Source organism: Ctenopharyngodon idella, chromosome 17 (genome assembly GCF_019924925.1).
Source record: "Ctenopharyngodon idella isolate HZGC_01 chromosome 17, HZGC01, whole genome shotgun sequence".
NCBI classification, from domain to species: domain Eukaryota; kingdom Metazoa; phylum Chordata; class Actinopteri; order Cypriniformes; family Xenocyprididae; genus Ctenopharyngodon; species Ctenopharyngodon idella.
The window spans coordinates 14,234,849-14,250,871 of record NC_067236.1 but is presented as its reverse complement, the minus strand read 5'-3'; the positions used below and the strand labels follow the sequence as shown (position 1 = coordinate 14,250,871).

Sequence of the window (16,023 nt, the reverse complement as noted above, 5' to 3'; positions counted from 1 at the left end):
GTGTTTGATCAGGGTTGGTGTCTTTTATCATATTGATTTTGCCAACTTTTTATAGTTATATTATTTCTTATCTGTCTTGTCTTTACAGTGTTTGGTGTCTGTGGGCTTGGACTCTAAAAACACAATCTGTGTGTGGGACTGGAGACGGGGGAAAGTTCTGGCTGCTGCTCCTGGTCATACAGACCGGGTAAGAACTCAAACGCACACACATCATTAGACACAGTAGACAGGCAGTGTAATGTTTCTTTTGTCTTCTCATTATCTAGTGGGCTTTCTTCAATAATTTAGTTACATTCAGGCTACACTGAGTAAGTCATACGTTACAATCAAATGTTACAAATACAAAGCAGACTGACGTAAGCATGTTAGCAATGAATAAGTTCTTGGATTCAGGGAGACAGCGTCTGGGAATGCACTGAAATCAAGTGTATAGTGTCAGTTCTGGCCAGTCACGTTAGTCAAGCTCGCATCAGCTGACTCTCAGCTAATCCATGTCTACTTATAGGAATACGATGCCTATCACAGCATTCCTATTTAAGTTGCCATTTCAGTTATCCTTCAGCTGCTTTCATTGTGTTGCTCAGGAGCTAATTACCATCCACCATCCCCAGCTCCTCCTTTTGTCCACAACAGTCAGGATTTAGCCTTCTAATGTCATTTCCTAATGTCATCAAGAACATTATTACAGATATCATTAATGTTGCTTTGGTTCTGTTCATGGGAGGCTATATTGCTGCGCTCCCTGCTCTTATCCATGCAAGGCTATTGACAATCCAAACTGTATGCTAATTGTCATTTATCTTTGACAGAAGTGGTCCTGACAGAATTCATTTCATTTTACATAAATTAACACTGCAGCAAATGATGGTACATACTTGGGGCCAAAACGCACATTTGCACATTCAGTATTTTTCTTTCTGATTTCTCTAACTCTGTAACTCACAAATAGTTAAAACAGATTAAATAGTACTTCACTATAAAATTCCATAAGTAATTTCTGCATAATCTCCTGAGAACTTATTTTCTACTCAATCAGCCTCTGGTTGTCTTGCATGTGTGTTGTAACCAAGAATCTAGCTGCCTTCAACTCACGTCGGAATAATTATGAAACAGGTGCACATGAACATCAGCACAATGTACCAAAAGTACCAGAGAGAAACTAGATTTTCTTTGAGGCCCAGTATTCCGAGTTGAAGCTGTGTCAGTTACAAAATCAGGGCAGAGTCTCATTGGTACTGATCATAATAATTCAACAAAGCTGAATTTTTTTAAGCAGCCATTACTCCAGTCTTCAATGACACATGATCCTTCAGAATAGTAGTGTATATACCATCAATTATACTTCATTTGCACTAGTGCTAAACATGTTAATTCATGTTAAAATTATAATTTACAAATCTGCAAGTAGGAATTTCCCAAAAGGGCTTGAAGGCAGCATATACTTGACTGGGTTCTGAAAATACCTAGTAATATAATACATCATACTTAACTTTTCTTTTTCTTTTTTAAGATATTTGATATATCATGGGACCTGTATCAGCAAAGCAAGCTAGTGAGCTGCGGAGTCAAACATATCAAGGTACTACTATTTTCTTTTTGCATTCTCTTTTCCTATTCTCCTTTTTCCTATTCTTGTTTTGGCTTCGGAAATGTTTGTATTGAAATACTTTGTACTTGTGAAAGTCAATGTGAATTGCTGTTGGCAGCCCACTGTAGTTTCATAATATTTTTCTGAGTGAAAGAGGATATTCAGTGAGATACGCATACCAGAATTGAGACCGACTTTGCTAAAGCAAAGCCATTTGCCAGTAGCTATTTGTAATGGATACTAGTTAACGATAAGCAATAGCCTTCGTTTCAGAGGAAGAGCAAGTTATTGCAGTACATTTGATTAATCATTAAACATTTTTCTTTGGAGTTATTTGCTCCAATTAATTATTTACAATACAACCAGGAATGTGTATTAAGAGTAAATAGTCCATTTTGACTTCATGTTAGCTTTAATTTCTCTAGCTATTCAATTTTAAACACATAGTTTTCCCTTCACTTTCACTTAGAAACACACAGCTCTTAAAGGGATAGTTCACCTAAAAATGAAAATTCTGTCATTAATTACTCACCCTCATGTCGTTCCAAACCCATAAGACTTTCGTTCGTCTTCGGAAGACAAATGAAGATCTTTTTGATGAAATCTGGGAGCTTTCTGTCCCTCCATTGACAGCTACGCAACTACCACTTTAATGCTTTAAAAAGTTCATAAAGAGATCATAAAACTAATCCATATGAGTTGAGTGGTTTAGTCCAAATTTTCTAAAGAGACTCGATCGCTTCATATGATGAACAGATTTAAATTAGGCTTTTAATCCACTGTAAAATGTAATTAGTTGACTTAGAACAACTGAGGAAACCTGTTGCCTTAAATTTTTCAAGTAAATTAGCTCATTATTTTTGAGTTGATAAAACTTACTATGACTTAGTAGAGGTAACCTCTAGTTGGTTCTTGCGGAAGCTCAAACGTGCTGCGTAACACTAGTATATAATAAACCTCATTGGTTCTCGCACACGTCCAGCAAACATGCTTGAGCTTCCGTTTACCACAACTGATGTGTGAGTTGATGAAGCTTTATATGTTAATAAAAGCCTAAATTCAATCTGTTCATCATATAAAGTGATCGTGTCTCTTCAGAAAATTTGGACTAAACCGCTCAATTCATATGGATTAATATTAATATATCAATTCATTACGATCTCTTTATGATCTTTTTGAAGCATCAGAGTGGTAGTTGCGTAGACTGTCTATGGAGGGACAGAAAGCACTCAGATTTCATCAAAAAAATCTTCATTTGCATTCTGAAGTTGAACAAAAGTTTTATGGTTTTGGAACAGCATGAGGGTGAGAGATTAATGACAGAATTTTCATTTTTGGGTGAACTAAACCTTTAAAGCAGAACTGGGACAAACAGTGAGTCATTGAAATGTACCTCTTCATTTCTGCAGCCTCAGTTCTGAGAAAAACATGAGCATCCCTTCAGAAGTGTTAGTGGAAGAAGGGGATTAGGACTCATTCAAAAACACTTTTCCAGCTCAGCTTGATGAAAGCAATTATGGAATTCCTTTTCAGCTACCTTGTTGATTCATACTGTTGAAGTACAGTGCTACTGATCTAATTACAATCTCCCTCTATCTTTACTGTGAGATGGTTCAAATGGGTTACGAGAGTGTTCCGCTCTTGTGAAACCATCATTGTTGTTCTCTCAGGAGACAGAGGCCCTTTTCCAAAAATTTCATGCTACTTTGCTTCCTGTCTGTCACCTACATGAAATTCACAGATTCCCACCAACAGCGATTTCCACCAACAAAGCAGTTGAAAGTCAAAGGTGTAAATGTAAACAAGCCTTTTGTTCATCTTCGGAACACAAATAGAGCTATTTTTAATAATCTCTCATCATTTTTGTCCATCCATTGAAAGTCCACACAACTACAATTTTCAAGCTTCAAAAAACTTCAGAAAGTCATCATAAAAGTAGGCCTAATGCATATGAATTGAATCGTTTAATACAAGTCGCTTTTTATGATGAACAGATTTAAGTTAGGCTTTTATTCATATATAAACATTGATCAATGCACATACACAGAACTCATCAAATATGTTTAACGGATAAGCAAATATACCTTTATTGATTGCAAGCAAGCACGGTTAATGCATTCTCCTGCCTTAGAATTTGGCCATAAGCAGATATCTTAATTTTTTATAATTTCCCCATTAAATAAGTAAAATATTGCACAATACACATACCATACGTAAAACCCAGTGTTGTCTATGATTAGAGTCTCTTTCTCTTTCATCAGCATAAAGATTTGGCTTTAGGTTCCTGTCATGAAGTAATCCACAATCCCAGTGGGCTATACCTTTTAATCTTTATTTCTGTCTCTCTCTATCTTTCTCTTTATTGCTCTTTCACGATTCTTTCCTTAGACCACTGTGCATCCCTCTTGCTGTGTCAGTATTTTTCTCTTACTATATCCCCCATTCTCTCATGTAAGCCACCTCTTCATGTAGTTAGAATGGTGTGGCAGTTGTCCCACATAATTTCTGAGTCTTTACCCCCTCAACCATATGACATCTGCTCCCCAGGCCCGCGCTCACTCAGCGATTATGCACTGAATGCATGCCAGAGATTTAGCGCGCTGTAATCCCCCGTTTCGCTCTCTCTCTCTCTCTTTGAGAGAGCCCTAGAGAAACTGAAACTCTCTGGTGCCAGATGAAAAGCAAAATTTTGTGTGGTTCTATAATTTATTCAAGGCAAGCTAAAGATAGCTCTTCATTTAAGAAAGTGGACATACTCTACGTATTACACACATACATATTAGCTGAAATTAAACCTCATAAGTGACTGATTTGGAGCACTCTACCATTAGCAGTCCTGATGCTGCATGTGAGATCAGGCATGAGCCTCCCACAACAGAACATAACTAAAAAATAAAATAATCAACTTTAATTACCATTTATACAATAAAACAACTATAAATAGTTAAATTAAATTAAGCTATGGACAAAAAAAGTGCTTTAATACTCTTTTAATTGGAAAATATTTTTTACTTGAAGTGAGTAATTCGTAAGCTTCACATGCAGGTGTTCACCTTACTTGCACTGCTGCCAAATGATAGGATGCACTTGGAGGTTATTTAATGTATTATAGGTAAATATTTTATCTCAGCAAATGAGAAACCACTCCATATGATTCAGTGAGTGAGTGAGTGAGCTGTGTAAATTATTACAGCTGTAAATAAATTAAAAAATTAAAAAAATTGCTACCTAGGGTTGCGATTTCCATACAACTATGTAACTCGCTGCTTAACCACCATAGTACAATTCATCGTTAGAGAAATGAACTGTAGTCACGTTAATGACATCATTTGCAGTTATGGAGTAATAACTCCTGCTAATTAATTCATTTGAGATTGCAATTAATGTCAAATTATTATAGTTAATTCAACAACAGAAAGCAGTTCATTTATTAAACTCATGTTAACATGCACTAAGTAATTGGCATACACTGTATACATATGATTCATTCAGTCAGCAGCTTTCTTCACAACATAATTTTTCTGAAATTCTGCTGTAACTGACTTGACATCTGAAAACTACTTCAGACTACTTTGATATTTGATTCATCACAGGTTCCCTCTTTTTTCTTACTTTGGGGTGCTTTTACACATTTATGCACATGCATACTCTTCAAAAATGGCACTGATTTTTGACACTAAAATATATAGAATAAAATGTGTGTGTATATATATATATATATATATACAGTACTGTGCAAAAGTGTTAGGCACGTCATTTTTTTTTTTAGTATGGTTTTAAGCCAGTTATTTATATCTTTTGCTGTAGTGTATCAGTAGGAAATATCAGTTCACATTTCCAAACATTCATTTTGCCATTAATTGTAATAATCCAGCGAGACTTTTGAATGCACAATAAGTCTGACAACAGCCGGTGCTCCACACGGAGATCTGTTCTTACCATCATCGAATCTGTGATTACATGAAGAAACAGATGAAACTGAGACAAACTAAATCCAGATTAACTGTGGCCATGTCTCCAAGACGCTTGAAGAAACCGACCTGCAAAGATGCCTGAACAAAAAGATGCGCAAGTGTACCTGGACAAAAGCTGTTTTAAACGCAAAGGGGGTTCACACCAAATATTGATTTGATTTAGTTAATAGAAGTTAATTGATAAATAAAATCTATTTATGACAGTATTTTAAAAGCATCCTCATTTTACAGCATTTTTACACAAGTGCCTAAAACTTCTCACAGTACTGTATCTTTGCAGGTCGGTTTCTTCAAGTGTCTTGGAGACACGACCACAGTTCTTCTGGATTTAGTTCGTCTTAGTTTCATTGTTTCTTCATGTAATCACAGATGGATTAGATGATGGTAAGAAGAGATCTCTGTGTGGAGCACCGGCTGTTGTCAGACTCCTTGTGCATTCAAAAATCTCACTGGATTATTACAATTAATGACAAAATGAATGTTTGGAAATGTAAACTGATGTTTCCTACTGCACACTATAGAAAAAGATATAAATAACCATTTTTTTGGGGGGTGGTGTGAAAATGCTTACAAGAAATGCACCCCTGGTTTACCGATTCAGTGAAAGACACAACAAGGATTCATTTATGAAATTTTTTTCTAAGCATGGATTTATCAGTCAAATATAATTGAGGCGCAGCAGAATTTTACTGGGAGTATTACAAAGAATAGCAACACACCTGCTGACAACGTGGCATACAACTATTTGAAATGTTTATTGTTGCAAAATGGCTACTAAATATTTTCTTTGCGTATACTGTGCAAAATTCCGTAAATGGTAGCTTGTATTCTATTCCATTGAGCCTGCATGTGCTTGAGCTTTTGACAAATTTCCTGAGGTTTTTGTTCAGACCCTCCAGGCTGTTCTCAATCCACTTAACTGCATATATAGTGCAATAAGTCTCATGATGATCCTGTATGGTTTGACTAGAGCAAACTGAGGCAGCCTGTTCAAAGAATCCCACTCACTGCCTCCCACCACATACAGCATAATCACAGCCTCGCCCACAGGGTCCAACAAAATCACCATATTTACAACATGGCCATCACAACAGTGGTTTAGAAATCAGATATGTGACAGGAGCCGCAGACCACACAATTAGATGTAACTAGATTAAGGTGTAGTGGGCCACCCTGGACTAATTATCCTTTTCCTTCTCGCAGTATGCTAATTATAGCTGTCTTGGTGACTTTAAGGCTGTTTGATTAGTCTAGATGTGCTGGATTCAGGATGGCTTGCACACACGAGCAGGAGGTGGCTGTCCCCGTAGAGCAGAAAGACAGGGGGAGGACGTGCCTCAGGATGAAGACAGTCTGCCTCTAATGGAGTCTTGGCAGATGAATAGCACTGACTCATTTTGATTATATTAAAGCTTTACCAGAGCACAGACCTGCAGAAACAGTGGAGCCCGTGATTCACCATGGCTCTGAATCTCCCTGACGTAATGCATCCTGGCTGTCTGGAACCGTACCGTCTGCCCCAGTGTAGGTTGCTAATGGGCCAGCGACTGTGTTTTCATCTTTTCATTCTCTTTCAGTCAGCTTTTTGCCAGATGCTCTGATTTTCATGGAAACCCTACTAAATTTATGGTAAAAAAAAAAAAAACACTAGCAGCTGTGGTTGCCAGAAATTCACCAATAAAAAAAATGCAGTGACAGCTTTAGTCTTCATGATATTGGCACATGATTTTGGTATTTTATACTTCAGTTATATATTAACTGACCCTTGTGAAGAAAATGTGATTTTTTTTTTTTTTTTTTTTTTTGGAATGTGCAGTTTATAGTGTACTTCGAATCTTAATTATATATTTAAAAAAACCTGTACTTGCAGATAATATAATAATAATGAAATAAAAGGATACTTAAAGAGAGTACACATTCATGGCTGTTTCTTAACACACTTACAGTCTGTACACTTTTAAAAAAGTGAACTTTGTGAAAATGTTAAATTAAAAGTTTTACTTTAAAGTAAATTGTAAATCATTATGTAATAATCTTCATATTCTTATGTCATGCTTTAAAGAAGTACACTTATTTTGATATGTTCACTAACATACCTGGTCGACATCAGAGGTCAACTGATAGTGGATTTTACCAATAACAATAACAAAGTTGGACCGCACTGGCCGATAACCGATAGTTTGTAAAATGAATACTGAATAAAAACAAACATAACACATAAAATAGAGCTAAACCTTAATACAAAAATAAAAAACAGTACTGAATCATGAAAACGTACTATAATTTTTAAATATAAATATTAATATATTAATTATTCATGTTAATTCATATTGCATTAACTAATGTTTGGAGCTGGCCAATAATGGGCCGGCATTCTGACAGAGAAACCGGATACATACTGCTGTTCTTTCTCTACTAATGCAGCATCTAGTCAACAAATTAATGAATTTATAATGATATGAAAACATGTAGTGTAGTGTACATTCAACCGTCTTTTAAATCCGTATCTGAAGTGTCCCGTTCTGTGCAGTGTGCAGTTTCACCTGTCAAAACAAACTCCACAAGGCATCAGTGATTTCTCTCGTGCTATATAATGACAATGGACCCAGCAATGGATGCAACACAGAAAAACTATGGACTATGGAATGGATTTTTGCTGGAACAAATGGTTATCGGTTGACCACTAGTAATTGCTTCAGTCCTACTTAAATGAGTCATAAAGGCACGTTAAGGGCCCTATCAGACACCCGGTGCAATGCGGCGCCAAGCGCGACGCAAGTGTTTTTTGCTAGTTTCAGCCCGATGCAGTTATCATGTTCACGTCCTGCACCACGTTATTTAAATAGCAAATGCATTTGCACCCATTTGTGCACCCATGGGCGTGCTGGTCTGAAAACGAGGTGTGTTCAGGCGCATTGTCGGCGCGTTACTATTTTGAGGCAACTGAAAACGACTGCGCCGTTGACCAACTGAAACCTGGTCTAAAGTCAATGTTTTGTTATTTAAAGAGTGCGTTAGTAATATGTGCCTATAGGCGGGTGCACAACGTGCATACACTCTTCTTATTACACACACAGGGACGCACAGCAGCACACAAACATGCAAAATATTAAAAATAAAAGGATTACAATGTAAAAAAATATAATTGTGTGCATAAAGATTAAAATGCTTTGGTGGAATCAGGCTTTTCCCATAGATGGTCTGCTCGTGTGCTTTAACTTTGCGCAGATCCATTTCCTCACTAGAGAAGCGTTCAGTTTTTCCGCTTGTAAATTCCGCCATGTAAATAGCGAATCCGCCATGGCGCAAGCGCAACTGGCTTTTAAAGGGAATGGGAAATGAGACTCTGATTGGTTTATTGCACATAACGCCCAAAACACACCCATGACTCATTAGGAGAATAGGGACCACCCTTTTAGACCAAGCGCCAGACACGCCGACCATTTTCCTGTCATTAAACTAGCACAAGTGGATTCGGACACGCCCTAAGTGCACTTGTGCCGTGCGCTTTAGACCATGCGCTTAGATCGTTAAAATAGGGCCCTGAAGTTCAACTAATTGCATTTATTATAAATTTAATCTATAATACATTTTCATTTTATTGCAATTAAGATGCAATTACTGTAAGTGTCCGAAAACATTACATTCAGTTAACACTTAAGAATATTCTTTAAAAGTATATTATTTCCATAATAAGTACTTCTCCCATAGTCTCAGTCTCAGATAAATGATTATATTCCATAGTCATAAGTATATATATCGTGCTTTATTAGAATTCTGAAGCCCCTCTGCCATAGTTAAAATGTCATTTTTACTTCTGCGTATATACATAGTTCAGTTATGAAACTCTAGATGGCACAGGTTGATGGGTCCTTAACGCAAGCTGATGATAATTACAGCATTGGCACATGCTGATTGGTCCATGTCACTTCTGCAGCCAATGAGCCTGTTGCTCACACATTTAAATGGCTGGTTACATTCACTATAGCAGTTTACAGCTCGCTTCAGTGTTCCTCTGAAACCCTCCACCTTCTCCAGCTCCACCTGTATAGATCTGCTATGGGTTATTGATATATGCTATTTGTGCAGCAGCACTATGTCTTATTTCTCAGCAGCGTGTCGGCGTATGTAGCAAATAGCAAGTTCCTGTACTTGCTCTGCAGCAGCAGCAAAAATCAGCAGCAGCAGCAATTCAGCAGCAGCGTAGCAGATCTATTCCGCCAAGACCAAATACACTAACATTGTCATATCCATTATTACCATCTAAAAATCTTCAGAGAGTTGTCATGATTGAAATAACTTTGTGTTTTATGTGCCATATTTGAAGGAGTATGCAAACATGATTGATACTTAATAGCTAATTTTCTAATATTTCTTTGTGCTTTCTTCTTGTGCTTGGTTGAAATAGTGTTCGAAGTCTTCACTATGAGTGTGAAAAACCTAAAAAATAGTTGTTATGACATGTCGGACTACAATTCAGTTTTCTTGCTCTCGACCACTGAGGATGAGGTCACACACAGAGTTGACCCTGCCATTCTCTTAATCAGGAGCATGTGACCTCATGAAATAGAGCTCCGAGGTGTCACACACATGCACACACAACTGAATCAGAATCAATGAGCCAATTATTATGCGCTGGCTGTGGGAGCTTTCCGTGTTTGTTCTGAACTGCGATCGTGTCTGTGCATTTTAATGATGTGTTTAACGAGAGTAAGCATTAGTATGTTTGTGAGCTTGCGTGTGAGTGTTCGCAACGATTTATTTAGCTTGTGAATAGACCTTTATGTATGCTGTTGCGCATTCGCAATATTAAGCTGTCACACAATTTATTCTGTAAAGCCTTTAAATAGGGTATTTGCTACAATAAATTTAGCAGGAAACAGCAATTGTCTTGCTATACAAATCTTTGAATTCCAAAATAAATCAAAGAGCCTTATGATTCATGTTTCAGACTTAAATTATGTGCAGTGGTAAGTGCCATTATAATATGAGCCCAAGTGTGTTTATGAAATTCGCATATATTGTTAATGACTTTCCCTTGCCCTCAGTTTTGGAGTCTGTGTGGGAACGCTCTGACCCCTAAGCGTGGCGTGTTTGGGAAGACTGGAGACCTTCAGACTATCCTCTGTCTAGCCTGCGCAAGGGACGAGATCACATATTCAGGTGCCTTGAACGGAGACATCTATGTCTGGAAGGGAATCAATTTAATTCGGACAGTTCAAGGGGCTCATGGGGTAAGTGAGGGCGAATTTTCCACAGCATCCCCAGAATGTCTTCTGTCTGACCCCTGAGTGACTTTGGTATCTGCTTACACTGATTTATGAACTGAGTTTGGCCTATAAAATGGTTAGCCTGGCATAACAGTTTTGTGATGGATATTCCAAGATGATATAGCTTTTGATACTCCGTGGTCTATGCAAATGATTACTTTTGCCACTGTAATAATTAATGTCTGTTAATTAGTCATTTCTATTAATTCCAATTTCCAATTAACCAGTAATATTGTTGTAGGTAAGCTGTTATTTATAATTTATTTAAAAGTTTCATATCATACATTTGTTTATCATTTAATATTACATCTAAAGTCCGCTCATAATTTTATTATTGAAAAATATATAAATAAATCAAAAACTTTACTTAATGTAAAATAATTGAAAGATGTTTCTGTAATTTTACTTAAATTAAAGGTTAGATATGTTTGTGAATATTTCAAATAAAATGCAAAGGCAAATAAATAGCAAAAGGCATTTTTTTTAATATAATATAATATAATAGGTTACACTTTTATTTTACAGTGCCGTAGTTACATTGTAATTACTCAAATAAGTACTGAGTACTATTAATTAACTACATATACTTACTATAGAGTTACAGTTAGGGTTAAGGTTTGGTTTAGGGTTATTTACTTGTAATTATGCATAATTTACTGTTATTACTATAGTAAGTACATGTAGTGACATGTAACTACGGCACTGTAAAATAAACTGTTACCATATAATATAATATAATATAATATAATATAATATAATATAATATAATATAATATAACATAACATAACATAACATAACATAACATAATATAATATAATATAATACAAATTGTATTATTTAAAATAATTAATACATTGCAATTACTATTTTTATTTCTTTTTTTTTGTCCCTAAGGTCCACTCATAATATTAATATTTCAGGTAATATTTATTTATTTAAATCTAAAATTAATTAAACTAATATTAGGCTACTAAACATATTTAATATGTTTTATTATACATATATATGCAATTTATTTATTAATTTTATTGTTATTTAATTTATTTATTTTATTAAATAAGTTTTATTAAAGTAATATTACCTTTTCCTCATATTATTTTTTATTATTTTGGTGTTTAGGAATAATTGGATCTATTCTACTTCCTCATTAACTCATAATTGGCATTGTAGATGTGTAAATGTGGGTGGTTGTCATTTGGATTTGGTTTCTGATGAAATCCAAGTACTATGGCTTACTTTCAAAAGTTTTTTTTAACTGGAAAGGAAGTTTTGAGTTCTACTAGTTACTGTGTTTTTATATAATGCAATTAATTGTTTCATTTACAAACAAAGAGAACGGTTGGATTTCTCATGATATTATCCCTTTAAGATCTGCAAATGTTTTTCAAGTATACTTTATTTGACCCTTAGTTCTGTCACTACAGTGAAAGTTTGAGACTTTAGGTTCTCTAATTGTTTCAGTTGTCAGAGACGTTCAGCCTCTCAGAGCTCCTGTGTGTGTGTGTGTGTGTGTTTGTGTAGTCTGGTATTTTCAGCATGAATGCGTGTGAAGAGGGCTTTGCCACCGGAGGCAGGGATGGCTGCATCCGGTTATGGGACCTGAACTTCAAACCCATCACCGTCATTGACCTCAGGGAAACAGACCAGGGATATAAGGGTGAGTCTACAAACTCCCAGAATGCATTACTCTACACTGACATTTATTTTGTTTAATCCATTAACTTGCCACTTATCATTTGTTGTTAAATACTCAGGATCCCACAATGCAAAAGTCCTTTGTCTCTAACAGAGCTCTATCTCTTTTCTTCTTTTACTTTCTTTTTCTATGACTCATCAGTAGCTAGAGGTGAAAATTCAAGAGGTGCGTTGTAGTTGTCAGTGTTCTTTATGCAGGCTGTCCGCCCTGTGTTATATCCATAGCTCTTACCCCTGTTTGTCACCGATCCCAGATGTCTATATGTATTATCAAGCACCCAAGCACCCTCTCCATCCTTGACGGTCTACAGTGTACATCCTTCAGTATGTTTCAGGATCATGTCTGTTTACTTCCACGATTAACTTCATTTCCATACTTACTGTTTTTGTGACGGATCTGTGCAGGCCTGTCAGTGCGTAGCGTGTGCTGGAGAGGGGATCACATTCTGGTGGGAACGCAGGACAGTGAGATTTTTGAGGTGGTGGTGCATGATCGCACCAAGCCCTTCCTCATCATGCAGGGTCACTGTGAGGGCGAGCTGTGGGCCCTCGCGGTTCATCCCACCAAACCCCTCGCCATGACAGGCAGCGATGACCGCTCTGTTCGGTAAGAGCTGAAAACAAACTAATAACAAATCTGAATCTCTCTATTGGAAAGGATAAATTATTAGCTATATCAGGGAAGGGCAACATCGGTCCTGGAGTGCCACTGTCCTGCAGAGTTTAGCTCCAACTCTAATAAAACACACCTGAACAAACTAATCAATGTCTTCAGTATTACTAAGGCTACAGGCAGGTAGGGCTGCCCCCTAATAGTCGACGAGAAGAGGCTTAGTCGACCGAAATGGTATTAGTCGGTTAGTTGCAGAAAAAAACCTCCACAGGAAGTGGCGAAATCACGTAGTCTGTGACAGACAGATAGTTAACGGGAAGAAATCCAAACATTTGCCTATCATTCATCGACCTCAAATACGGCTTATCACTTGAAACATGTAAGTAGTAGCAACTTTCCAAGTCCGCTCGCTCTAACGGTTACCTAGATAAATGTGTGCTTTTATTTGGCGCATATCCAAGTGTTTGTGTGGAGAGCGCGCTTACTGCATGACATGGAGGTGCTGGTGCGATCACTTGCATTTAACTTAAAATATTCCGTCAATTTTGTTCATACAGATAAGAATAATCCAACATTCAAAACTGTTAATGGTTTGCTTTTATTTCTGTAAATTCTCAATAACAACAAAATGTTGTGCTTTTGTAAAATAATGAAAACAGGATGCGATTTCTGCCGTCTCAGTCTCAAGTGAACTTGAGCACGTCACAAAAATGAACTGAAACTCAGCGTATACTTGCCTCTCAGACATGAGAAATATATATATGGAAAGCTTGAAATGTCTACTTTTAAATGAACAGATTCAAATCTAAAACAAATATTCTCAGATTATGTAATCCGTATGACACTTGCATATATCGTCGACTTCATCTCTGCAGCCAAAAACACACAAAACACTAGTTTATCAATTAATTATTAAAATGTTCAGACAGTCTCCTTCTGTTTTTTCACGCCACATTCATAATCATTACGTTTGCCAGTGCGCTGCTGCAAGCTTTATGTGTGCGTTTGAGCGCTGATTAGGCTACAGTATGTATTTTATATAGGCGATTAAAGTTCAATTCAATTCAATTCACATTTATTTGTATAGCGCTTTTCACGATACATATCGTTTCAAAGCAGCTTTACAGAGAATGCATGTCAACATTACAATTTGGAGACTGCAGTTAGCTAATAATGTAATAATTTAGGCGATTAACATACAATCACTGTTAGCAATGTAATTGGAGGTAGAAGCAAAGAGCTCCTGGAAAAATGAATTACATATTAACAATAATTAGGATTTATAGAATGTGAATGTGCGTGTTGATCCAGATGTTGCATCTTCTGAAGTCATCGCAGGAGTTGGCGCCGTCTCTTCCAAAGTTTTAGTCATCTGAGGTCTTCTTAAGAGGCTGGATCCAAACTGAAACTGATGTACTCTCTAGTCACCTCGGGACGGGCGTCCCGAGGTAAAACAGAAAAGCAAATGGAGAATAATTAGCATAGCTGCTGTTCATAACATTAAGCAAAGATAGTCATGTGCAATTGATCTGATATGAGATGGATTATGTGAATGCTTGGCTGAAGAGATGTGTCTTTAATCTAGATTTAAACTGGGTGAGCGAGTCTGAGCCCCGAACATTATCAGGAAGGCTATTCCAGAGTTTAGGAGCCAAATGTGAAAACGCTCTCCCTCCTTTAGAGGACTTAGCTATCCTAGGTACAACCAGAAGTCCAGAGTTTTGTGATCTTAAAGAGCGTGAAGGATTGTAGGGCGATAAAAGGTCGGTTAAGTACACAGGAGCTAAACCACTAAGAGCCTTATAGGTCATTAGCAGTACTTTATAAAAGGCTCATTATTATGATTTATATGGTTTATTAATATAAACAAGCGATTAGTTGACTAATCATTTAAATGAACGACTAGTAGTCAACTAGAAAAATCGTTTTAATTGCATGCAATTGCATTATATGTAAATGTATTGTAGTTCAAATTTATATTAAATGCAATTAGCTGAACAGCTGATGATTTAAATGATTTAAAACGTACTTTAAAGTAACACTTTTACTTTTACTTTTACTACGACAAAGTGCACTTTTTAAAAGTGTAATTAAGTGTCTTAAGAAACGTAGTCATGAAAATGTGCTTTTAAAGTGACCTTTTATATTATAATATGTACGATTTTTTGATAAACTTTATACTTTACGATATACTTTTAAGATTTCAAGTACCATACAAGTGCACATTTAATACAATTAAGCCTTTTTCATGAGGGATTGCTTGTGTAATTCTCTTTTGATGCTGCTAGTGATACAGAAAATATACAGTAATTGACATTACACACTTCATGTCTCATGAGCTATAATGGATCATCTGAGCAGTACAGTTTTCCTCAGATTAGATCAAGACAATTAAGGACATGATCTTCAATGTTCAATGCACTAATTTGTGTATTTTTATGGGCCATTACTTCCTTTTTTCTCTGCCTATATCTTTTTAAATTGGAGGATCTGGAGTCTCGTAGATCATGCGCTAATAGCACGCTGCAACATGGAGGAGCCTATACGCTGTGCTGCTGTTAGTACTGACGGTATCCACCTCGCTCTGGGCATGAAAGATGGATCCTTTACAGTGCTAAGAGTCAGGTAAAAGCACCCAGGCAAAACAGCCTAGAGCAAGGATACTCTACAAATTTGGTCTATGCCACAAGCTTTCAAAACTGCTTCACTGCTTATTAATATTTGGAAAAAGCTTGTCATGGTGCGACCAACATATATAGAAAAAAGCATTAAACAGGAAATGATGTCACACACAGGTTAATTTTCAAAACTCACATGTATTCAAGGTGTAAATACAGCATGTTATTAGTTTTTACCACATGACATTTTTAGAGTCATTGAAT

The 16,023-nt window shown here is 36.5% G+C and overlaps 1 protein-coding gene across 1 annotated transcript in view; it reads left to right on the top strand.

Annotated features, from left to right (window-relative positions):
* Positions 1 to 16,023, top strand: part of eml5 (EMAP like 5) — an 84,300-nt gene that overhangs the window by 28,386 nt on the left and 39,891 nt on the right. Inside the window, exons 3-8 of the mRNA XM_051869047.1 lie at positions 89 to 187; positions 1,511 to 1,579; positions 10,611 to 10,796; positions 12,355 to 12,490; positions 12,934 to 13,135; positions 15,629 to 15,766. Coding sequence (XP_051725007.1) covers positions 89 to 187; positions 1,511 to 1,579; positions 10,611 to 10,796; positions 12,355 to 12,490; positions 12,934 to 13,135; positions 15,629 to 15,766 — 830 coding nt within the window. The remainder of the gene's footprint in view (positions 1 to 88; positions 188 to 1,510; positions 1,580 to 10,610; positions 10,797 to 12,354; positions 12,491 to 12,933; positions 13,136 to 15,628; positions 15,767 to 16,023) is intronic.